Source organism: Hypanus sabinus, unplaced genomic scaffold (assembly GCF_030144855.1).
Source record: "Hypanus sabinus isolate sHypSab1 unplaced genomic scaffold, sHypSab1.hap1 scaffold_736, whole genome shotgun sequence".
Lineage (NCBI taxonomy): Eukaryota > Metazoa > Chordata > Chondrichthyes > Myliobatiformes > Dasyatidae > Hypanus > Hypanus sabinus.
In genome coordinates, this window is record NW_026781587.1 from 82680 (window position 1) to 106076 (window position 23397).

The 23397-nt window shown below is 46.8% G+C and overlaps 2 protein-coding genes across 4 annotated transcripts in view; both read right to left on the bottom strand.

Moving 5' to 3' along the window:
* Positions 1–72: 72 nt before the first annotated feature.
* LOC132390008 (protein NLRC3-like) lies at positions 73–18508 on the bottom strand. 3 transcript variants are annotated; one of them, XM_059962587.1, is made up of 5 exons: positions 18099–18508; positions 9125–9811; positions 7821–7907; positions 7497–7664; positions 73–227 (listed from the first exon to the last, which is right to left on the bottom strand). In XM_059962587.1, the coding sequence occupies exons 1-5, from the start codon at positions 18470–18472 to the stop codon at positions 170–172; spliced, it is 1374 nt and encodes a 457-aa protein (XP_059818570.1). In that variant the 5' UTR covers positions 18473–18508; the 3' UTR covers positions 73–169. The 3 variants fall into 3 exon arrangements, with proteins under 3 accessions (XP_059818570.1, XP_059818569.1, XP_059818571.1); XM_059962586.1 differs by lacking the exon at positions 73–227 and adding an exon at positions 4503–5675; XM_059962588.1 differs by lacking the exon at positions 73–227 and adding an exon at positions 4503–7345 and having other exon boundaries at positions 9125–10044; positions 18099–18230.
* The window catches only part of LOC132390006 (NACHT, LRR and PYD domains-containing protein 3-like), a 33203-nt gene continuing 28180 nt past the window's right edge, over positions 18375–23397 (bottom strand). Inside the window, exon 6 of the mRNA XM_059962585.1 lies at positions 18375–19825. Coding sequence (XP_059818568.1) covers positions 18510–19825 — 1316 coding nt within the window. The 3' untranslated portion in view covers positions 18375–18509. The remainder of the gene's footprint in view (positions 19826–23397) is intronic.

Genomic DNA, 23397 nt, shown 5'->3' on the forward strand with positions numbered 1-23397 from the left:
TCGTCTTCTCAGCCTCTCTTTCTTCCCTCTCCTCCTCAATCTAATCCCTCCCTAACTCCCCCCCCCCCCCCGCAGTGAATGGTGGTGATCCACGTTAACCAGCCGCACCGTCAGAACTCGACTCCATCTTCTCCAGCAAGCTGACGTAAACTCCTGCCTTTGACAGGCCTCAGTGACGACACGTCCACCACTCCCCGGGACAGTCTTTAGGATTCGGGCGGAGTGACCTGAAGAGGGCAGCAAAACAAAACGAGACGGGATTTTGGAGACGGGGTGTAAACGGTGACAGCCTCTTTTCATAGCCACATTAATCCCCGTGGGGGCACCCAATTCCAGCGCCCGTGTTACGAGTCACCCTGTCCCACCCTCAGCATTGTGTCACTCCTGAAACACTCCGCTCTCTGTCCCTTCTTTCTCAGCTCTATCAGCGCCATCTCACTCTGCCCGGGTATGCTGGGTACCATTGATAACCGCTCTCCCAGCATCGTTGAATGAGCTACACCTTTCTCCTCTCCTTCCACTCACTTTCCTCCCTGCTTATTCAATCCCAAATCCCCGTCCCTCCTTTCATTTCCCTTGGCGCCTGCTCTCCCAACTGTCCATTTAACCTTCTTCTGACAGAAGGTTATATGACAGTGTGTGACCCACCCTCCTACTTCCTCCACCAAGAAGCGTGTCAGTCCCTCACACTGGCCATCTTGTCACCCTCCTTCCCGTCCCATCTCTCGCAAAACCCTTCCCTCCCCTACCCGCTCGCTCTCCTCTCCCCACCACCTCCATGCTTTGCATTTTATGCTGGCTGGCTGCCATTTAACGATGCCAATCTTCACCTCTCACCATCGCCCCCTCGCTCTCTGTTACCCAGTGCGTCACCCCCTACTCAGCCTGTCTCTCCTGACATCCTCTCCTCTCTGTCCCCTTGCCCTTTCTCCTGCCATTCACCACATCCTGGGTGGTGAACATTTTCTGATGGGAAATTTCTCTCCCCCACCCAATCCCTTCCCTCCTTCGTTGATTGAGTCGCTTCCTTCTCCCTCCGTTGTGGCACTCAATTCTCCGACCCATCAGACCTGACCGTGACTCGACCCCCCTCCCCGCTCCCCCTTGTCTCCGAACACACCCCCTTTCTTGCAGTTCGTCTTATTTGTGAAGGCAATGGTCACCACCCATTGATCCTCCACTATTGAAAAAGTCACTCCCCCACACTCCATATCCTGTACCGTCCCTCCCTGTCCAATCAGACACTGCCACCCGTTCCATTACATCCTCTCCCTTCCCATCTCATTACTCCACGTTCCATCACTTCACCTCCCTCCCAGTCGTCAGATCTCCTCTCTCCCAGTCCCGTTACTCCCGCTCCTTTCCTACCGTTTCACTTCTCCTCACCCCGTCTTTATCTTATTCATGTCGGCACCAGTTTATGACAGGATCTTTGGCCCCTCCCCTTTTTGTCCCCTATTGTCAGTTGTGACTTCGCCACGCTCACCATCTCATCAGTCCACTCCTCGTCCCATCACTCCTCTTCTTCCCCAAAACACACAATTATATGTGTATGTGTAAATATCTTAGATATATACATTATTATCATTACAACATATACACAACAGCCAAGACAATATAAAATATAAATTAAAATACTGTTATTACAATCGATAACACAATCGATCCCGCGATTTCATTCTTTCTCAGAGTTGTTTTTTTTTTACGTAGTTCAGTCTAGTTTTTGTACTGTTTCATGTAACACCATGGTCCTGAAAAACGTGGTCTCATTTTTACTGTGTACTGTACCAGCAGTTATAGCCGAAATGACAATAAAAGTGACTTGACTTCAATTGATGGGCACCGCATGTCCCTTCGCCATAGATTCTGTGTGCGTCAGAGACCATTGTAAATCAGTGTCTCACTCCATTCCCGGCGTCCAAATTAAGCAAGGAATCGCCGATTTTAAATCAGTGCGTCCCTCCCTCTCTTGTGCTCACTTCTACCATGCCGTGACTCCCTCCCCAGCGGCCATTTCAAGTCAAGCGTCACCCATTTGAAGTCAACGTGTCCTTCATCCCTTCTCTGCCGCGCACTTTAAACAAGGCGTCGCTCACTCCTTGGTCCCGTTTCAACCCGGCCGAAAGTGGTCTCCTTCAGTCACCACATCTCTCCCTTTTTCTCAACAACGTTAACATTTTCAGTTGGCGTCTCACCCCCTCCCTTCCTGTCTCTCACTTTAAACAAGGTATCACGAACCCAAAACTGCCCGGTCAGAGAGTTTCATCGAAGCAGCGGCCATTTTATGTCAGAGCGACACTCTCTCCCAAAAGATCATTTTACATCGACCCATTACCCCCTTTCTCTTCTCAATGTGCCTCTGTCTCCATTTCAGTCATTTTAACTGGTGTGTCTCTTCCTCCCTGTTGGCAATCTGAATTCTGTCCATCACTCTCTGCCTGTCGGCAATTGTAAAAAAGGGATCAGGGACTATTTCAAGTCGACCGCCACTCTCTCTGACTTGTCAGTGTGTTACTCCTTTCCTGGTGACCATCTTCAATTCGCGCGGCACTTCCTCCCTGGAGATAATTTTATATTCTGGTTTTAATCCGGAATCCTATTTCTAATCAGCACATTAACTCACTCCCCGGTGATAATTTTCAATCAGTGCGTCATCCCCACCCTGTCGGTCATTTTAACTCTGCCTGTCACTCCCACTCTCTTGTCAATGTATCACTCCCTCCCTGCCGGCCATGAGAAACAAGGTGACCACGGCCATCTTAATCCCGCACATCGCCCCCTTCATGGCGCCCATTGTCACTCAGCCCATCACCTTTCTCCCCGGAGACCATTTTCAGTCAACCTTTCACTCCCTCCCTAATGGCCATTCTAATTCCTTCTATCGTTTCCTCCCTAGTCACTATTTTCAATCAGGAGACCCTCGCAGGACAGACACTCTCGACCACCCTCCACTCGATTGCGCAAACCTTTTATCACAAATAATAAATATATCGCAAATCGAGACTGTTCCGACATCCTCATCTCCAGATCCTGCGCGTTAGTACTCAAAGTGTCGCGGAGCGAGGAGGATACAGATAACAGAGAACGTGAGTGGTAATATTCCTGGTGTAGATACAGAGACCCGACCTCTCCTTGTAACTAATAAAACCATTGGCATTCTCGTCAAATTTCGTAAACCCCGCTCCGAGTTCTGTCAAATACGGAATTCAGGAGTCCACGCCAATTACCAAGATCCCATTCCCTTTAGAAATGACCCTCGAAGCGGTCCCATTGTCAGGCAGATGGTGGAAGGAAATGGAAAGTCTGGGTTCCATTGGGAGTGAATGGGAAGGGGTGGGGTCCATTGGGAGTTCGGGCGATGAGAGTGGAAATGAAGGGGTGGGGGCCGGTTGGAGAAATCAGACGGTGGGAGTGAATGGGCAGGGGTGGGGTGACATCAGCATTGAGCTGAGACGCTGCTGTACCAGTGTGAGGAGCTCCGACCCGTTACTTCAGTTCACCGGGTGCGGGGGGCAGCAGTAACCACAGGTCACTGTTTCTCCTCGAATGAGACTAAAGTCCGAAACTAAGACAGGAAGCGACTGCGGTTTATTGAATTCATCATGACAAGTGTAAATTAAACAATGTGTGAGCTGCTGACGTGCGGGAATAAATAAGCTGCTCCCGACTCACTCATAGTCACACACAATTAACTGACCGGCGACAACGAGTGACCGGTTGAATAATCAGTCCCGTTTCTCACCGTCACTCTGCATCGGGAAACCGATGATTATAATATCACACTTCAGGGCCGTGTCCGGGATCGCTGCAGATCAAGGGTCACTGCCGATATATTTGTCAATTTAACATGATTATATCGGACAGACTGCTGAATGCACCGTCATCAGCAAAGGGAGCAAAAGGATTCTCTCCAGGGATAATCCCACCCCACCTTAAAAATAATGGGCCAAATGCCAATTTATCAAAAACAGAAAAGATAAACAGATGCTGAATGGTAACAAAAGCTTTGCAAAAATTTAAAACAGTATGAAACTATTATTTTGAACAAGGTGAGAATAAACAGAAAGATCTAAAACTAATCAGACATCATTAGAGATATGACGTTCCTTCATGAAACCTGACTGTGTTTCTTCAATAATAAATAGTAAAATTACTTACATTCTGTTAGCAAAAGATTGGGCCGAAATTTTATAATCACTATTGAGAAGGCAACTATGTCGCCAATTATCGATAAATAATTTATCTTTTCTTGGTTTAGGAATTAAGTAATAAACCCCGTGTTAAAGAAGTGGGAAGAAATCCTTTATCAATATATTCTAAAAAAAAAACAATTTTAGTAAAACGGGAGCTAAGGTGTCAGAAAGCATCATATAAAATTCTGTAGTCAGACCGTTCACTTCCGGCGTTCCTATTATTTTTTCTTAAATTTGAAATGGCAGGCTTAACCTCTCGCAAGGTAATAAGAACATCACACAGGTCTTTCTGATCATTGGACAGGTTCCTAAGAATATTAATATAATTTATTAAATGTAGTGTAGATGTTTTACAATATTTTGAGCTATACAGTTTACTATAAAAAGCAGAATAATATTTTGCTATTTTTCTGGAGACATCTGTAATCACACCATCACTATTAAGCTGATGAATAGAATTGAATTGGGCACGCTGCTTTTCTAAATAAATAAACCGTACTCGGTTCACCCTCTTCCAGCCATTGTTTTCTAGTTCTCAGATATGCACCTTCTGCCTTGTTAAGATAAAGATGGTTTAACGTATCCTTTAACAAAGCCAGCTCTCTTTATCTCTCGCTGAAAGGTTATCTGGAAACAATTCACATAAACTTGCAATCTTTGAGATCAATGATTGTTCTTCCAATTTTCTTTTCTTTACTAAATCACTACTGTATTTCCTGAAGATTTTGTCAGATTCAAATTTTACAACTTCCCAATTTGTAGAGCAGTTATTATCTACCATCACTTTATGTAAAAAAGTACGTTGCCATCTTTTAATGTGCAAAGAGACAACTTCAACTCCAAAATGGAATTATTTAACCCACTAAAATTTAAAATTGGATTCAGCTGAAGATAATGCAATTTGTATATGGATAGCTTTATGATCTGTTAAAGGTGAGGGAGAAAATTAAAGTGACCCTATTATTTCTTAAGGTAACCAGTAATCTAGCCTAGACATGTACGTAATAGATTTATAGTCCAAATATAATGTCTAACTCCAAGAATGTGCTCTCTCCAAATATCTATGATATTAAATTTCTCAATAATGCTAGTAAAGTTATTTAGAAGTACAGTGTAGCCTTGGTGGCCATCGATCAATATTTTCATCTAATACCATATTAAACTGTCGTCCCATAAAAATAAATACATCCGAAAATTTAGAGAGCCAATAATCAAAACGTTCTTCCAAAATCTCAAGTAATCTATCATTACATTTCTAACATTATAACCATGAATATTCGCAATAAGAAACATTTTAACACAATTATGAACGGTAAGAACTAAAAAATGTCCATTCGTATCCGCCTCCAGGTGCAAAACATCTCCTTTAAAGTTAAACATCAGAATAACAACACCTACAGAATGTTTAGAACCGTGTGAAAACCAAACATCGTCCCTTCACTGGGATTTCCACAGTTTAATGTCTTCAGGCACAAAGTGTGACTGTTGGATTAAAAAAAAATCCACATGTTTATGCTGCTTTGAGAACAAGAATAAAACTTTACGTTTAACAGTGTGTCCAAGTCCCCTGGCATTAAGAGAAAAAAGTGAAAAGGCCAGGCTTATGAGAGACTATGTATATATATAAGAAAAATTCTTCATCTCTAATAATAAAAGTAAAAAAATATATATCCTAGTCGTATATAAGCAAAGACCAGACTCGAATATTAGTAGAGGTGATAGACCAGTTGCTACGCCAACATGTTACCTTTCTGGTCCTATCTATATTGCATCAATGAAAACTCGGGTCCCAACAAAGAAAGCACGCTTCTCAGCTTTTCTAGCAGCGACCGCAGCTTCTGTCGGTCCAGCCTATCAACTGCAGTCAGGACCTCGGCGATCCTCAGGCTCTGCGATAGCAAGTACTCATTTTTTTCTGGTTTGTTTCCATACCAGATCCCTCGTGGTTCTGTTTGAAAATCGAGTAATGGTCAGCGGAGTCTTCTTACCCCCTCTTATCCGACCGAGACGATGTGCAACATCCACGTGTAGTAGAATTTCCTCCTTGGCCACTGGATCTACTGCTTGGTGTATTTGAGTTAATTTATTAATAATATTTTCATCCGTTTCCTCTGGAATGGCGTGGATTCTCAGATTCCACCTTCTCTGATAACACTCGGCCACATTCAGCCTCAGGCCAAAATCTCAACTCTCTTTTCATGGTCCGCGCAAGTCCCTTTAATCTGCTCTACATCAGACTTCAGGGTATTCCCCTCTTCAAAAATAAAATCGAGGGATTTCTTAATGTCATTGATGTGATTTTTATTGCTGCCAATTCTCAAAGCCAGGTCATCGGATCTATCGTTAATTGCCTGTGCTATAGTTTGTAAAGTGACCTCTGGTTTCTTCTTTTTAACTGCAGGCTTCACCGGAGTGTCCAGGTCGGATGACACTCATGGTGGCGCCCAGTGAAGTCGCAAGATTTTATGCTTGAGATGGTGTGCTGATCTTCTTCTCAGATCTTTAATAATATGCCATAATCCCTGTTCGGTGTCGCTCAATACCCGATAGTTTATCATCTTTTAAATTTTCTTTGGCGTGTGGTGGATGATACAAAGTGCTCTAGAGAATTTTAATGCCTTCAAAGAAGGCCTAGAACAAAGAAAGCAAGAAAGCGAACAATGGCTGCAATAAACAAACAAAAAAAATATCAAGGTGCTGTCCTTCCAGTAAGATACGGATTTTGGAGCGCCTTTGGAAGTCTAGTACAGCTGCTTCGGACCAGGGGCAAAATTATTCTCAGCTTCAAAATCCAGAGGTTGACCACAGCCTGGAGCCTTTACCTAAGTTACCCAGCGGAAGCTGCGCCGCTGGACAGAAGGCGAAAATGCGTCAATACGGGAGCAAAAGAGCGCGAGTGCGGCCAGTACTGTTAAAATCCTTGGAAATTATACCTGGACCGCAGTCAATAAAGGTGAGGGTGGCCGTTAATGAGGATTGTGGGAGTTAAAGGCGAGGTTGTGGAGTTAAAGGGGAGGACGGGGAATTAAAGGGGAGGGTGGGGAATTGGCCAATAATTCCCCATCCCAAAGATCACTTTCAGTCCGTGTCTGTGTTCCTGCAGAGATCTCAATTCATTCTTCCCGGTCTCACTGAACCGATTCAACCCCAGCCTAAAACAGATGGGAGAATAAAGATGACACAACAGTGTCAGTAACGGCGGATTGGGGTTAATGTTTCAACAACACTCACAGAAAAATATCACCAGAAAACCCGCGGATCCGCTGATATTTTATCACATTGAACATTCACACAAACACTCACCCGATCCACTTCAGACTCGGGAGGGTCAGTATGAGGCGGCGGAGAGCGGGGACAGATCGGTCTGTCAGCGAGTTTGATCCCAGGTCCAGCCACATCAGTGATTGATTTGCACTGTGAGCGGAGACGAGATCCTCGGCACCAGAATCTGTGAGACCGACATCCCACAGCCTGTAGATGAGAGAGAGTGAGGGTGAAGGACACAGAGAGACAGAAGACGGTACAAATCCCCAGTGTTTCTCAGTAACACAATTACTGATCACATTAACGTTCAGTGTCAGACACCCCAGTGACTGTAAACACAATCTCCCACAGTCTCGTACTTACCCCAGTTTCTGTATTTTACACTCCGGGTTCTTCAGAGCCGCAGACACCAGTTTCACTTCTGAATCTCCCAGGTCATTCCACCCAAGTCTAAACACAAACAGACAGATTGATGAACAAAGTGATTCAATCCGTTGGTCTGATCGAATTTCTCTGACTCCGATATTTCAGGAAACATTAAACCCTTCAGTAAATCACTGGTCGGAGTTCCCATCACTGTCAATGTCCCTCACTGACCAGCTCCAAGTTATTCACCGAATGTCTGTTATTTCGTCTGCCTGTAAACTCCACATATTCTGTCTCATTCCCAGATGGTTAGAAAAGTATTGCTGACGTGAGAGCGTCGGGAGGAACAAGGTTGAAGTGTGGAAGAAAGTCCCAGATAGAGGAAGATCTGTGTGTGGGAAATGTCGATGGGAAACGGCGGAAGACACTGCACCTGAGAACAAGGGATAGGGAGACAGAACATGCAGGAGGAAGGGGGTTGGGCAACAGAGATCCCACAGGATGAAGAAAAATGGGGAAAAGAGTTCCCACGTGGAAGGGGGAGGTAGAGCAGAGATCCCACAGGAAGAAGGGGAATGGGGAAGAGAGATCCCATAGGAGGAAAGAGGGTTGGAAGAGAGATCCCACAGGAGGAAGGGGGATGTTGTAGAGATCCCCTTGTAGGAAGCTGGATGAGGAAGTGAGATCCAGCAGGAGGATAGGTGATCGGGAATGCAGGAGAATACAGAAGGGAAAAGATAATCCGATCAGCATGAACTAGGTGTTCCTGAACTACGGCCTAAAATTGGGAGAGGAGATTTGCCGATGGGGTCTGGGTATCTAGTAGTGAGCATAGTCATACAGGTGGATCGATGGTGATAGTCACACACGGGGAAGGGCAGGGGAGGACAATCTCACAATGGTATTTCTTTCCTTCTCACTGGGACAGTCTGCTGACGGTCTCTTGTCCCTCACCGGGAAGGGGGTGTGAATCTCTGACCCACCTGCTGCAGTCAGTGTCGGTCTGGGTGTCAGTAACAATGAGAAGGAACATTGTCAATGGACGTGTCACAGGCAGCGAGAAACACGGTCATTCCTGTGATTTACTACCATTAAACCAAAGGCCGTTGTTCACTGATCTGACGAAGTCTCCAACATCCCTTCACAAGGAACCATAGAACCCTCCCATCCTTGGGGAATTACTGGGCATTTCTGATAATTCATCACAATCAGATTTACTGCAGTTTTACACAAACCCTTTTACATGGAAACAACACAATGGAACAGTTTCAAAGTTCAGAGTGAGAGATAAATCAAGTTACCTCAACGTCTGGTACTTGTGCAGCCTAGGTCCCAGCTGCTGGATTCCTTCACACTGAATGTGGCATTTCTCAAGGTTGAGGTGTTTTATTGTATCAGTGAGTCCGATGGCATGAGACAGGACAGCGCAGTCAATAGGGGTCAGTGTCATTCCACTGAATGAAAGTGTTTCCACAGATCCCAGGCTGTCCTGAGCCAGTACCCGATTCTGAGACTCAAACAGGTAGTGTAATGTGTTCAGGAGGCTCCTTTTACCAGCTTCACTCTCTGTGTTTCTACTCTGGCGTTTAACCTCCTCCTTCACCCAGTCAATCACCCGGCAGGTTGTTTGATGAGGAAATGGACCCAGAAACTCCTCCAGGCCCCAAGCTGTCATTGGGTTGGAACGACCAGCAACAAAACGGAGAAATACCTCAAATCGCCCATCCCTCACGCAGTGGGCTTCAGTGAGGAGTTTCGTAATATCTCTGCCATCTGGGATCAGGAATTGTGCGACTGCAGCTACAAACTCTTGGATGGTGAGGTGTGGGAATGTGTACACCACGCTCCGGGCAGAATCCTCTCTCTCCAAAAGCTCCATCAGGAATCCGGACAGGAACTGGGAAGGCTGCAGATTGAACTTGATCAAATCTCCATCTGTAAACACAATCTTCTTCTCGGACACTCCTCTGAAGGCCATCTGACCAACCCTGAGTAACACATCATGGGGGTTCTCAAACTCACGGCCGTGGTTTTTCAGGATGTTGTAAATATAGTAGGAGTACAGTTGAGTGATGGTCTTGGGAACTCGCTTTGGGTCCCTGACTCTTTGTGTGAAGAAGGGGCCCAGTGCCAGAGCGAGGATCCAGCAGAAGGAGGGGTTGTAGCTCATGGTGTACAGGATCTCGTTCTCTTCCACATGTTTGATACCTTCAGGTTTATTCTGCAGTTAATGGAGTTTAAATCGCGGAATTTGAAACTGAAGACAAACTGGAACTGTGGCCCAGTCGTAAACAATCTTTTGTACCATTGTTGTTTTCCCGATCCCCGGGACTCCAGCCACTGCTGCCGAAATCTCGGATTTGGATTTACAGGAGGATTGCTACCCATGCCACGTGCTAGTGAGGCTAGAAATAGGAAGACAATGCAGCTAAATACGTGGCTGAGGGGATGGTGCATGAGGGAGGGGTTCATGTTTCTGGACAATTGGGCTTTCTTCCAGGGGAGGTGGGACCAGTTCGAATTGGATAGTTTGCACCTGAACTGGAGGGGACTAACATCCTTGTCGGTAGCTTAGCAAGTTCTGCTCCGGGGGTTTTAAACAAGGTTGCAGGGGGAGGGGAACAAGAGTGTTAGAGCAGATAGTGAGGTGGTGGAGGATAAGGGTCATGCGAGGACTGCTTGTCTAGACAGATATCAATGGTTTGTATGTGATAGAAATGTTCTCAGGTGCATCTATTTCAATGCAAGGAGTATTGCAGGTAAGGCAGATGAGTTTAGATCGTGGATTGGCACGATGATATCGACATTATTGCTATTAGTAAGACTTGGTTTGCAGGAGGGTCAGGACTGGCAGCTTCATGTTCCGTGTTTCCATTGTTTCAGATGTGATAGGGGGGAGGGATGAAAGGGAGAGGAGTGGCATTACCAGTCAGGGAGAATATCACAGCTGTGCGTAGACGGGACAGCCCGGAGGGTTCATCTACAGAGGCCATATGGGTGGAGCTGAGGAACGGGAAAAGTGTGACCACACTAATAGGGTTGTATTATAGACCGCCCAGTAGTCAGAGAGAATTCGAGGAGCAAATCTGTAGAGAGGTAGCACACCAATGTAAGAAACAGAAAGTCGTAATTGTAGGGGATTTTAACTTTCCACATATTGGCGGGGACTCCCATTCTGAGAAAGGGTTAGATGGCGTGGAGTTTGTCAAATGTGTCAGGAAAGTTTTCTAAATCAATATATTGAGGTATCAACGAGAGAGGGTGCAGTACCTGATCTCCTATTAAGTAACCAGACAGGTCAGGTGACAGAAGTATGTGTAGGTGAACATTTTGGGTCCAGTGACCATAATGTTATTAGTTTCAAGATAATTATGGATAAGGATAGGACTGGTCCGCCAGTTAAGGTTCTGAATTGGAGAAGGGCCAATTTTTTGGAAATGAGAGAGGATCTGGGAAGAGTGGATTGGGATAAGTTGTTTTCTGGCAAGGATGTGTTCAGTAAATGGAACGCCTTCAAGGGTTAAATTTTGAGAGTGCAGAGTTTGCATGTTCCTGCCAGGATTAAAGGCAAAGTTAACAGGCAGAGGGAACCTTGGTTTTCAAGGGATATTGGCGATCTGCTTAAGTAGGTGTTGAGCAGCTATAGGAAACAAGGAACAAATGAGGTACTGGAAGAGTATAGAAAATTTAAGCAAATACTAAAGAAGGAAATCAGGAAGGCAAAAAGAAGACATGAGGTTGCTTTGGCAGATAATGTGAAGGTCAACCCGAAGGGTTTCTACAAGTATATTAAGAGTAAAAGGATAGTAAAGGACAAAATTGGTCCCCTAGAAGATCAGAGTGGTCGTCTCTGTGTGGAGCCTCACGAGGTGGGGGAGATCTTAAACAGTTTTTTTGCGTCAGTGTTTACTCAGGAAACTGGCATAGCGGATATGGAATTAAGGGAAACAACCAGTAGTGTCATGGAACATATAGAGATTAAAGAGGAGAAGCTGCTTGCTGCCTTACAGTGAATAAAGGTAGATTAATCCCCCGGAACTGCCATGATATTCCCTCGGACCTTGAGAGAGACTGGTGTAGAAATTGCAGGGGCCCTGGCAGAAATATTTAAAATGTCCTCAGACAGGGGTGCGGTGCCGGAGGATTGGAGGGTAGCTCATGTTGTTCCGTTGTTTGAAAAAGGCTCCAAAAGTACACCAGGTCATTACAGCCAGTGAGCCTGACATCCATAACAGGTAATTTATCAGAAGGTGTTCTGAGAGATATGCAAGGATTTGGACAGCCAAGGGCTGATAAAAGATAGTCAACATGGCTTTCATGTTAGATCATGTTTAATGAATCTTGTAGTGTTTGTCGAGGTTGTTACCAAGAATACATATGAAGGAAAGGCTGTGGATGTTGTCTACATGGACTTTAGTAAGGCCTTTGACAAGGTCCCACATAAAAGTTTAGTTCAGAAGGTTCAGACACGAGGTATCCATGGAGAGATTGTAAACTGGATTCAAATTGTCTGTGTGGGAGAAGACAGAGAGTGGTAGTGGATGATTGCTTCTCAGACTGGAGGCCTGTGACTAGTGGTGTGTCTCAGGGATCTGTGCTGGGACCATTGTTGTTTGTTGTCGAAATCAATGATCTGGATGATAATGTGATAAATTGGATCAGCAGGTTTGCTGATGACACTAAGATAGAGGCGTTGCGGACAGCGAGGAAGGCATTCAAAGCTTGCAGAGGGATGTGGACCAACTGGAAAAATGGGCCAGAAAATGGCAGATGGAATTTATAACATATGACATAAAACCAGATAATGATTACAGCAGGGAAGCAGGCCATCTCGGCCTTTCTGGTCTGTGCCGAATGCTTATTCTCACCTAGTCCCACCTACCCGCACTCAGCCCATAACCCTCCATTCCTTTCCTGTCCATATACCTATCCATTTTTTTTAAATGACAAAATCAAACCCGCCTTTACCACTTCTACTGAAAGCTCGTTCCACACAGCTACCACTCTCTGAGTAAAGAAGTACTCCCTTGTGTTACCCCTAAACTTTTGCCCTTTCACTCTCAACTCATTCCCTCTTGTTCGAATCTCCCCTATTCTCAATGGAAAAAAGACGACCCACGTCAGCTCTATCTATCCCCCTCATAATTGTAAATACCTCTATCAAGTCCCCCCTCAACCTTCTATGCTCCAAAGAATAAAGACCTAGCTTGTTCATTAGGTGCTGAAACCCAGGTAACATTCTAGTAAATTTACTCTGTACTCTCTCTATTTTGTTGACATCTTTCCTATAATTCAGTGACCAGAACAGGACACAATACTCCAAATTTGGGCTCACCAATGCCTTGTACAATTTTAACATTACATCCCATCTCCTATACTCAATGCTCTGGTTTATAATGGCCAGTATACCAAAAGCTTTCTTCAGCACCCTATCCACATTAGATTCCACCTTCAGGGAACTCTGCACCATTATCCCTTGATCACTCTGTTCTGCTGCATTCCTCAGTGCCCTACCATTTACCATATATGTCATTTTTGGATTACTCCTACCAAAATGTATCACCTCACACATATCAGCATTAAACTCCATCTGCCATCTTTCAGCCCACTCTTCTAACTGGCCTAAATCTCTGAACAACAAGCTTTGAGAACCTTCATTATCCACAATGTCACCTATCTTAGTATTATCTGCATACTTATTAATCCAATTTACCACCCCATCATCCAGATCATTAATGTATATGACAAACAAGATTGGACCCAGTACAGATCCCTGAGGCACACCACTATTCACCACTTTAATGCAGACAAGTGTGAGGTGTTGCATTTTGGAAGGACAAATCAAGGTATGACATACACAGTAAATGGTAGGGCACTGAGGAGTGCGGAGGAACAAAGGGACCTGGGAGTTCAGATACATAATTCCCAGAAAGTGGCGTCACAGGTAGACAGGGTTGTAAAGAAGGCTTTTGGCATCCTGGCATTCATAAATCAAAGTTGAGTATAGGAGTTGGAATGTTATGGTGAGGTTGTACAGGACATTGGTAAGGACAAATATGGAGTATTGTGTGCAGTTCTGGTCACTGAACTATAGGAAGGATATCGGTAAGGTTGAACAAGTGCAGAGAAGATTTACTAGGATGTTGCCGGGTCTTCAGGAGTTGAGTTACAAGGAAAGATTGAACAGGTTAGGACTTTATTCCTTGGAGCATAGAAGAATGCGGGGAGATTTCAAAGAGGTTTACAAAACTCTGAGGGGTATAGACAGGGTAAATGCAAATAGTCTCTTTCACATAGATTAGGAGAGATAAATTACAGGAGGACTTGGTTCAGAGTGAAAGGGGAAAGGTTTAGGGGGAAATTCTTCACTGAGAGAGTAGTGAGAGTGTGGAACAAGCTGCCATCTGATGTAAAAAATGCGGAATCACTCTTAAGTGTTAAAAATAAATTGGATAGATGTATGGTTGGGAGAGGACTGGAAGGTTATGGACTGGGTACAGGTCAATGGGACAAGCGGAATAGAGATTCGGCACAAAGCAGAAGGGCCGAATGGCTTGTTTGCTGTGCACTGGTGTTTTACGATTTTATGATTCTATGAAGGGGTGTGGGGAGGAGAGTTCACTCAGGAAGAAGGACGAATGGGAAGAGAGCTCCCACAGGAGGAAGGGAGATGGGGAAGAGAGATCCCACAGGAGGAAAGGGGATGGGGAAGAGAGATCCCACAGGAGGAAAGGGGATGGGGAAGAGAGACCTCACAGGAGGAAGGGGGATGGGGAGCAGAGATCACACAGGAGGGAGATGGGGAAGTGATAACCCACAGGGGGATGTGGGAACGGGCAGAGAGAACTCGCAGGGGGAAGGGGGATGGGGTAGAAAGGTCCCACAGGAGGAAGGGGGATGGGAAGGGATACCACTGGAGGAGAGGGGATGGGGAGGGGATCCCACAGGAAGAAGGGGATGGGGAAGGGATATCCCAAGGGAGGAAGGGGAGCGGAGAAAGAGGCATTAAACAGGATGAAGGGGGAAGGGCTTGAGATATCGGCCAGGAGGAAGGAGGACGTGGAAGAGAGATCCCACAGGAGGAAGGGGGACGGGGAGGAGAGATCCCACAATAGGAAATGGGATGGGGATGAGAGATCACATAAGAATAAAAGGGTGGAGAGTATAAATCCCACAGGAGGAATGGGGATTTGGAAGAGATATCCTACAGCAGGATGAGGGATGAGTAAGAGAGATCCCACAGGAGGAAGGGGGATGGGGATGAGGGATCCACAGGAGGAAGGTGGATTCTGAGGGGAGATCCAACAGTTGGAAGGAGGAGGGAGTGGGAACAGAAATCCCAGAGGATGAAAGGGGAGTGGGAAAGTGAGATCTCACAGGTGGGTTGCTGCCCATGCCACGTGCTGGTGAGGCTAGAAATAGGAAGATAATGCAGCTAAATACGTGGCTGATGGGATGGTGTATGAGGGAGGGGTTCATGTTTCTGGACAATTGGGCTTTCTTCCAGGGGAGGTGAGACCAGTTCGAATTGGACAGTTTGCACCTGAACTGGAGGGGACTAACATCCTTGCCAGTAGTTAGCAAGTTCTGCTCCGGGGGTTTTAAACTAGATTGCAGGGGGAGGGAGCAGAGAGTTAGAGAAGATAGTGAGGTGGAGGAGGATAAGGGTCATGCGAGGACTGCTTGTATAGACAGATATCAATGGTTTGTACGTGATAGAAATGTTCTCAGTTGCATCTATTTCAATGCAAGGAGTATTGTGTAGAAGGCAGATGAGTTTAGATCGTGGATTGGCACATGATGATTTCGACATTATTGCTATTAGTAAGACTTGGTTTGCAGGAGGGGCAGGACTGGCAGCTTCATGCACCGGGTTTCCATTGTTTCAGATGTGATAGGGGGGAGGGATGAAAGGATGAGAAGTGACATTACCTGTCAGGGGAATATCACAGCTGTGCGTAGACGGGACAGCCCAGTGAGCCTGACATCAGTAATAGGTATATTATCAGAAGTTGTTCTGAGAGATCTGATATACAAGGATTCGGACAGCCAAGGGCTGATTAAAGATAGTCAGCATGAATTTGTGTGTGGTAGATCATTTTTAATGAATCCTGTAGTGTTTTTCGAGGAGGTTACGAAGAATGCATATGAAGGAAAGGCTGTGGATGTTGTCTACATTGACTTTTGTAAGGCCATTGACAAAGTCCACATGAGAGGTTAGTTCTAAAGGTCCAGACACTAGGTATCCATGGAGAGGTTGTAAACTGGATTCGAATTGGCTGTGTGGGAGAAGACAGAGAGCGGTAGTGGATGATTGTTTCTCAGACTGGAGGCCTGTGACTATTGGTGTGTCTCAGGGATCTGGGCTGGGACCATCGTTGTTTGTAGTCTGTAGCAATGATCTAGATGATGATGTGATAAATTGGATCAGCAGGTTTGCGGATAACACTAAGATAGAGGCGTTGTGGACAGCGAGGAAGGCTTTCAAAGCTTGCAGAGGGATCTGGACCAACTGGAAGAATGGGCCAGAAAATGGCAGATGGAATTTAATGCAGACAAGTGTGAGGTGTTCCATTTTGGAAGGACAAATCAAGGTACGACATACACGATAAACAGTAGGGCACTGAAGAGTGCGGAGGAACAGAGGGATCCGGGGGTTCCGATACATAAGTCCCTGAAAGTGGCTTCACAGGCTTTTGCCACCCTGGCATTCATAAATAAAAGTACTGAGTATAGGAGTTGGAATATTATGGTGAGGTTGTCTAAGACATTGGTGAGGCCAAATTTGGAGTATTGTGTGCAGTTCTGATCACCTAACTATAGGAAGGATATCAGTAAGTTTGAAAGAGTGCAGAGAAGATTTACTAGGATGTTGCCAGGTCTTCAGGAGTTGAGTTACAGGGAAAGATTGAACAGGTTAGGACTTTATTCCTTGGAGCATAGAAGAATGAGGGGAGATTTGATAGAGGTTTTCAAAATTATGAGGGTATAGACGGGTTAAATGCAAATAGGCTCTTTCCACATAGATTAGGAGAGATAAATATGAGAAGACATGACTTCAGGCTGATAGGAGAAATGTACAGGGGGAGCATTAGGAGGAACTTCTTTAAGAGAAAGGTGAGGGTGTGGAACGAGCTGCCATCTGATGAGTAAAATGCGGACTCACTCTTAAGTTATAAGAACAAATTGAATAGATACATGGATGGGGGAGGACTGGAGGGTTATGGACTGGGTGCAGGTCAATGGGACTAGCGGAATAAAGTTTTGTTTTTTAGACTAGAAGGTCTGAATGGCTTGTTTTTTGTGCTGTAGTGTTCTATGATTTTATGATACTATGGGGAAGAGAGATCCCACAGGAGGAAGGGGGATGGGGAAGAGAGATCCCACAGGAGGAAGGGGGATGGAGAAGAGAGAACCCACAGGAGGAAGGGGGATGGTGAAGAGAGAACACACAGGAGGAAGGGGGATGGGGAGGAGAAATCCCTCAGGAAGGCGGGGCGGGGTTGTGTGGAAGAGACATCCCACAGGAGGATGAGGAAAGAGTAATAGAGAGCCCACCGGAAGAAGGGGATGGGGAAGGGAGATACCACAGGAGGATGAGGAAAGAGTAATAGAGAGCCCACGGGAGGAATGGGGATGGGGGCGAGATTCTAAAGAATGGAAGGGGCATTGGGATGAGAGGTCACACAGGAGGATTCCAAGTGTAAACGATAATCATACAAGACGAGAGGACGCAGAAAATTTTTGTACGAGTGTGTTGGGTCTGAACAGAGGCCCAGAGGAGATGCGCCCTCGCTCTTTGCGTATCTGGAAATGAGCAAAGTCACACACGGGGAAGGGCAGTGGGAGGACAATCTCACAATGGTATTTCTTTCCTTCTGACTGGGACAGTCTGCTGACGTCTCTTGTCCCTCACCGGGAAGGGGGTGTGACTCTCTGACCCACCTGCTGCAGTCAGTGTCGGTCTGGGTGTCAGTAACAGTGAGAAGGAACATTGTCAATGGACGTGTCACAGGCAGTGAGAAACACGGCCATTCCTGTGATTTACTACCATTAAACCAATGGTCATTGTTCACTGTTCTGATGAAGTCTCCAACATCCCTTCACAAGGATCCACAGAACCCTCCCGTCCTTGGGGAATTACTGACTGATCCCCTGGGCATTTGTCACAATTCTTCACAATCTGATTTCCTACAAATTTACTGAAATTCATTTACATTGAAACAACACAATGAGACAGTTTCACAGTACGGAGTGAGAGACAAACCAAGTTACCTCAACTCCTGGCACTTGTGCAACCCGGGTCCCAGCCGCTGGATTCCTTCACACTGAATGTGGCAGTCCTCCAGGTTGAGCTGTTTTATTGTATCACAGAGTCCGATGACATGAGACAGGACCGCGCAGTCCATCGGGGTCAGTGTCATTCCTCGGAATGAAAGTGTTTCCACAGATCCCAGAGCGGCCTGAGCCAGTCCACGATTCTGAGACTCAAACAGGTAGTGCAATGTGTTCAGGAGGCTCCTTTTACCAGCTTCACTCTCTGTGTTTCCACTCTGGCGTTTAACCTCCTCCTTCACCCAGTCAATCACCCGACAGGTTGTTTCATTGGGAAATGGACCCAGAAACTCCTCCAGGCCCCGAGCTGTCATTGGGTTGGAGAGACCAGCAACAAAACGTAGAAATACCTCAAACCGCCCATCTGTCGTGCTGTGGACTCCAGTGAGGAATTTCAGGATATCCCCTGGATGTGGATTCAGGAATTGTGCGACTGCAGCTACAAACTCTTGGATGGTGAGGTGTGGGAATGTGTACACCACACTCAGGACAGAATCCTCTCTCTCCAAAAGCTCCATCAGGAACCCGGACAGGAACTGGGAAGGCTGCAGATTGTAGTTGATCTCCATCTGTAAACACAATCTCCTTCTCGGACACTCCTCTGAAGGCCATCTGACCAACTCTGAGTAACACATCACGGGGGTTCTCAATCTCACGGCCGTGATTTTTCAGGATGTTGTAAATATAGTAGGAGTACAGTTGGGTGATGGTCTTGGGAACTCGCTGCGGGTCCCTGACTCTTTGTGTGAAGAAGGGGCACAGTGCCAGGGCCAGGATCCAGCAGTAGGAGGGGTTGTAGCTCATGGTGTACAGGATCTCATTCTCCTCCACGTGTTTGAAAACAGCTTCTGCCACCGTCTGATCTTCAAAATGTCTGATGAAGTATTCCTTCCGTTCCTCACCAACAAATCCCAGGATTTCAGCCCAGACACTGATAGCCGCCTTCTCCAATAAATGTAACTCAGTGGGACGGGTGGTCACCAGCACTGAACACCCTGGGAGCAGCTTGCCCTGGATTAGACTGTACACAATGTCAGACACCTTGCACTTGAATTCAGGATCTGTGCACTGAGGTTCTGTGTCTTTCTGACTGTCAGCAAAATCAATTGTGTCATTGAATTCATCCAAACCATCGAATATAAACAGCGATCCCTCTGGGTTCTTCCAGACCTCTCTCAGGATATTCCCAAAGTAAGGATACTGATCCAGAATCAGTTCCTTCAGGTTTATTCTGCAGTTAATGGAGTTTAAATCGCGGAATTTGAAACTGAAGACAAACTGGAACTGTTGGTATATTTTCTCCGTGGCCCAGTCGTAAACAATCTTTTGTACCATTGTTGTTTTCCCGATCCCCGGGACTCCGGCCACTGCTGCCGAACTCCCAGATTTGGATTTACTCCGGGAAAAGCTGCTCTGGAACAGCTGATCAGACCGGATTTTTTCCAGCATTCCACGGAGATGTTTTTCTCTCCACTCCTCGTGGTCTCTGCCTCTTGCCAGCAGCTCATGTTCCACCAGTCTCCGATCTCGAACAGTAGAAATGACCGTGAGCTCAGCGTATCGATCAACCAGCTGGAAAACCTTCACCTTCTCCCTCATCAGGATCGTGTTCACTCTCAGTGTTTCAGTTTGTGCCCGCAGAGTCTCCTTGTGTTTCTGTTGTACATCTTCCATGGGGACAGGCAGTGGACAAACTGTTAGATGCCTCAGCTCAGAACTCAGTATTTAAGCACACAAGAGTTAGCTCAAAGTTATTGCATTAATTGGATTTGTCAACGGATGTTCATACAGTAAAGTAAATTCAATTTACAGACCCCTGACTGGACAGAGAGGCCTGTTCCAGATAAACACCAGATCATCACATTTCCACATTAACTGTGCTGTGAAGGTGAGTATTTCCCTGGTAGTTTACTGACCCCCAACTGTCCCGTACTGGACAACATCTCACTACTGCCACAGATATCATTGCTCCTGAGGAACTATCTTTTAATCCATTGTGTTGATGTGGCGTATGGAGATAGAGAAGAAGGTGGTGGGCATTCTGTCAAAGGAACAGGTCGGGGAATCACAGCTCACTCTCCTCTCCCACCATCACTGAATCAAAATATAAAGCAGCAGATTTGCTGATCAGAACATGAACAGTGGGTGGGTGGGTGGGCTGCGTGGGATCTCAAAGTGTGTTCGAAACCTGTCGGGGTGTGTGGGGTTATGCACTGTGTCCGGCCACTGCAAAGGATGTATGGTGAGAGCACAGTGTGTCAGGACCCTGTCAGATGTGTGGGGTCTCACAGTGTGTCAGTATCCTGTCAGGGGCATATGGGGTCCCACAGTATATTAGGACACTGTCAAGGGCGTTTGGGGTCTTACAGTGTGTCAGGACCCTGTCAGAAATGTGTGGAGTCTTGCAGTGTGTCAGGAAACTGTTTAGGAGTGTGGGGTCTCACGTCCTGTCAGGAACATGCCAGGTGTGTGTGGGGTCTCAGTGCTTCAGAAGCCTGTCAGGCCTGTGTGGTGTCTCACAGTTTGTCAGGATCCTGCCAGGAGTGTATGGGGTCTCACGGTTTGTCAATTGATAATAGACAATAGCTGCAGGTGTAGGCAATTCAGGCATTTGAGCCAACACTGCCATTCACTGTGATCATGGCTGATCATCCACAATCATTACCCCATTCCTGCCCTCTCCCCATATCCCTTGACACCGCAATCTTTAAGAGCTCTATCTAACTCTTTCTTGAAAGCATCCAGAGAATTTGTCTCCACTGCCTTCTGAAGAAGAGCATTCCATAGATCCACATCTCTCTGGGTGATAAAGTTTTTCCTGACCTCCGTTCTTAATGGCCTACCCCTTATTGTTAAAGTGTGGCCTCTGGTTCTGGGCTCCCCCAACACTGGGAACATGTTTCCTGCCTCTAGCGTGTCGAATCCCTTAAAAATCTTATATGTTTCAATGAGATCACCTCGCATTCTTCTAAATTCCAGAGTATCAGGACCCTATCAGGTGGGTTTGGGATCTCGTGGTGTATCAAGAACCGGTCAGCGTTATGTGGTGTCTCACAATGTGTCGGAACCATGTCAGGGGTGTGTGGGATCTGACAGTGTGTCAGGACTCTGTTAGGGGTGTGTGGGGTCTCACAGTGTGTCAGGACCCTGTCAGGGGTGTGTGGGGTCTCACAGTGTGTCCGGACCCTGTCAGGGGTGTGTGGGGTCTCACAGTCTGTCAGGACCCTGTCAGGGGTGTGTGGGGTCTCACAGTGTGTCAGGACCCTGTCAGGGGTGTGTAGGGTCTCACAGTGTGTCAGGACCCTGTCAGGTGTGTGTGGGGTCTCACAGTGTGTCAGGACCCTGTCAGGTTGGTGTGGGGTCTCACAGTGTGTCAGGACCCTGTCAGGGGTGTGTGGGGTCCCACAGTGTGTCAGGACCCTGTCAGGTGGGTGTGGGGTCTCACAGTGTGTCAGGACCCTGTCAGGGGTGTGTGAGGTCTCACAGTGTGTCAGGACCCTGTCAAGGGTGTGTGGGGTCTCATAGTGTGTCCGGACCCTGTCAGGGGTGTGCGAGGTCTGACAGTCTGTCAGGAACCTGTCAGGGTTGTGTGTGGGGTCTCACAGTGTGTCAGGATCCTGTCAGGGGTGTGTGGGGTCTCACAGTGTGTCAGGGCCCTGTCAGTGGTGTGTGTGGTCTCACAGTGTGTCAGTACCCTAAGGGGCTGTGGTCAGTCTCACAGTGTGTCAGGACCCTAAGGGGCTGTGGTCAGTCTCACAGTGTGTCAGGACTCTAAGGGGCTGTGGTCAGTCTCACAGTGTGTCAGGACACTGTCCAGGGCGTATGGGGTCACAGATTGTCAGCGCCCTGCCAGGCATTTGTGGGGTCTCACAGTGTATCAGGACCCCGCCAGGGGTGTGTTGGGTATCACAGTGCGTCAGTACCCTGTTAGGAATGTGTGGAGTCTCGTAGTGTGTCAGGAACCTGTTTAGGAGTGTGTGGGGTCTCAGCGCGTGTCAGTATCCAGTTAGGACCATGCCAGGTGTGTGTGGTTTCTGAGCACATATTCCACAATGAGTACCCCTTTCCTGCCTTCTCCCCATTTCACTTGACTCTGCAATCTTTAAGAGCTCTATCTAACTCTTTCCTGAAACCATCCGGAGAATTGGTCTCCACTGCCTTGTGAAGCAGAGCATTCCATAGATCCATAACTCTCTGGGTGAAAAGTTTTTCCTGAATTCCGTTCTAAATGACCTACCACTTATGGCCTGTTGTTCTGGACTCCCCCAACATCAGTACAATGTTTCCTGCCTCTAGTGTGTACAATCACTTAAAAATCTTATATGTTTCAATCAGATCCCCTCGCATCCTTCCATTGTATCAGGACCCTATCAGGGGTCTGTAGCATCTTATAGTGTGTCAGGAACCTGTCAGGGGTGTGTAGGGTCTCACAATGTGTCGGGACCCTGTAAGCGGTGTGTGGGGTCTCACAGTTTGTCAGGACTATGTTGGGGGCATGCAGAGTCTTGTAGTGTGTCAGGACCCTGCCAGTGGTGTGTGGGGTCTCACAATGTGTCTGGACGATGTCACGGGTGTGTAGGGTCTCATAGTGTGTCAGGACCCTGTCAGTGGTATGTGGGATCTCACAGTATGACAGGACCCTGTCAGGGGTGTGTGGGGTCTCACAGTGTGCCAGGACCCTGTCAGTTGTGTGTGGGGTCTCACAGTGTGTCAGGACCCTGTTAGGTGTGTATGGGGTCTCACAGTGTGGCAGGACCCTGTTAGGGGTGTGTGCGGTCTCACACTGTGTCAGAACCCTGTTAGGGTTGTGTGGGGTCTCACAGTGTGTCCGGACCCTGTCAGTGGTGTGTGGGGTCTCACAGTGTGTCAGGACGATGTCAGGTGTATGTAGAGACTCGTAGTGTGTCAGGAATCTGTAAGGATGTGTGGGATCTCACAGTGCATCGGTAACCCGTCAGTCTGTGGGATCTCACAGATTGTCAAGATCCTGTCAGGGCTGTGTAGTGTTGTCACTGTGTCTGGAACCTTTGAGATGTTTGTGAAATTTCACAGTTTTTCAGGACCGTGTCAGGGGTGTATCGGATCTCACAGTGTGTCAGGACCCTGTCAGGGGTGTGTGTTTTCTCACAGTGTGCCAGGACCTTTCAGGGGTGTGTGGAGTCTCAGAGTTTGTCAGGACCCTGTCAGTGGTATGTGGGGTCTCACAGTATGTCAGGGGATACGGTGAGCGAGCAGGTAA

Bases quoted from the DNA above. Each gene is read 5' to 3' on its own strand.
- LOC132390008 (XM_059962586.1), bottom strand. From the start codon at position 18,472: ATGACAGCTCGGGGCCTGGAGGAGTTTCTGGGTCCATTTCCCAATGAA. The intron at 7,665-7,820 runs GTAAGTACGAGA...TCTCATCTACAG, and splicing joins TGTAAAATACAGAAACTGGG to GCTGTGGGATGTCGGTCTCA. The intron at 5,676-7,496 runs GTGAGTGTTTGT...TTAATCCAACAG, and splicing joins CCGAGTCTGAAGTGGATCGG to TCACACTTTGTGCCTGAAGA.